A 1,335-nucleotide genomic window follows, 5' to 3' on the forward strand; every position below is an offset into this window, starting at 1 on the left:
CTGTAAGTGACTGCAAGTTGGGTTTTTTTTTATCCATGTCTGTTAACTTTTAATGTTAAGACATCTCAATCGTGGTTTTTTTAAATTGGTGTCTACGATGCAGTCATGGAGTTCTTAGTTCGGAACACAGAAGACTTATAACTTATTGAAGATTCCTTTATTTTTATAGAGTGCATGTAGGCCCTATCCTATGTCTGTCTTTTTGCTGGGATGCTGTAGGCCTATAACTCTATTCCGTTTGGAACTTGACAGGCAGGGTCGAAGCAGCCCGCCTTCTAAATAATTTAATTTGGGTTGCTCGAAGAGTAAAACTTCTTCTGAGATTTGGTTTTTAATATAATTGTGATCTAGAACATAAATAGAGAAAGTTGGCGGGAAGAGAGAATCTGGTTGTTATGAAGGAATTTCGTTGTATACTAATTTCGTTACGCGCGTATTTCAAACACAGAGAATACATGATCATAATACATATCAAGAAAAAAATCGGGATCTCAAAATGTGTTCGCTGTGTGCGTGTTTAGTTATGTGCGTGTTTACTAAATGTACGTGCGTGCTAGACTGCACTTGTCTTTGATAAAGTAGGTCTACCAAGCACAGCTAACTATTACACCACAATGGGCTAGTTTTTTGCTTTTTTTTTTACATTTCAAACAGGTCCTGACGGTCTCAGAGACTACAGACCCCACATGATAACCGATCCTCACCAGGTGGGCGTGGGTGACCAGTCCACGGAGCATAGCGGGGATGTAGCTTACGTGTTTCGCCCCGCTCCTGGCACGCCCATGCCCCGCCCTCGCAGCTGCATCCCGGGCGAGATTGGCTGGGGTATTCCCACTTTGACTGACTGGGCCACGCCAAACACCGGTCAGCAAATCATGGTAAATACTGTAAATAAAACATCATTTGAATTCAAGAAAATAATAATATTATGTACGTTTAGCAAGTTGGTTTCTGGCATTTTCTGTGCTGTTTGCATTTTTCACTGTTGGTGACTTATTTAAAATGTTACTCTTTTTTTTTTCTTCTGTATTACGCGCGTGCATACTTCAGTGATTAGGTTCAAGCGTGGGAGAGACGAAAAGCTGTGGACAGAATAAATTACATGCACACATACACACACACACAGACAAACACATACACACACATACACACACACAGACACACATACAAACTCATATACACAAACACACACACAAACGTACACACTTATGCATTCTCTCTCTCTCCCCCTCACTCTTAAGAGAAAAGGAAAGTGATGTGTATATATATGAGGGTCATTAAAAAGTGTGTGTGTGTGTGTGTGTGTGTGTGTGTGTGTGTGTGTGTGTGTGTGTG

At 41.0% G+C, this 1,335-nt stretch overlaps 1 protein-coding gene across 1 annotated transcript in view; it reads left to right on the forward strand.

The window, feature by feature from the left end:
- LOC101862312 (uncharacterized protein C4orf45) overlaps positions 1-1,335 on the forward strand; it is a 14,307-nt gene that overhangs the window by 11,695 nt on the left and 1,277 nt on the right. Inside the window, exon 2 of the mRNA XM_035973157.1 lies at positions 655-878. Within this exon, the coding sequence (XP_035829050.1) occupies positions 655-878 (224 nt within the window). The remainder of the gene's footprint in view (positions 1-654; positions 879-1,335) is intronic.

This window comes from Aplysia californica, unplaced genomic scaffold (assembly GCF_000002075.1).
Source record: "Aplysia californica isolate F4 #8 unplaced genomic scaffold, AplCal3.0 scaffold01036, whole genome shotgun sequence".
Classification (NCBI taxonomy): domain Eukaryota; kingdom Metazoa; phylum Mollusca; class Gastropoda; order Aplysiida; family Aplysiidae; genus Aplysia; species Aplysia californica.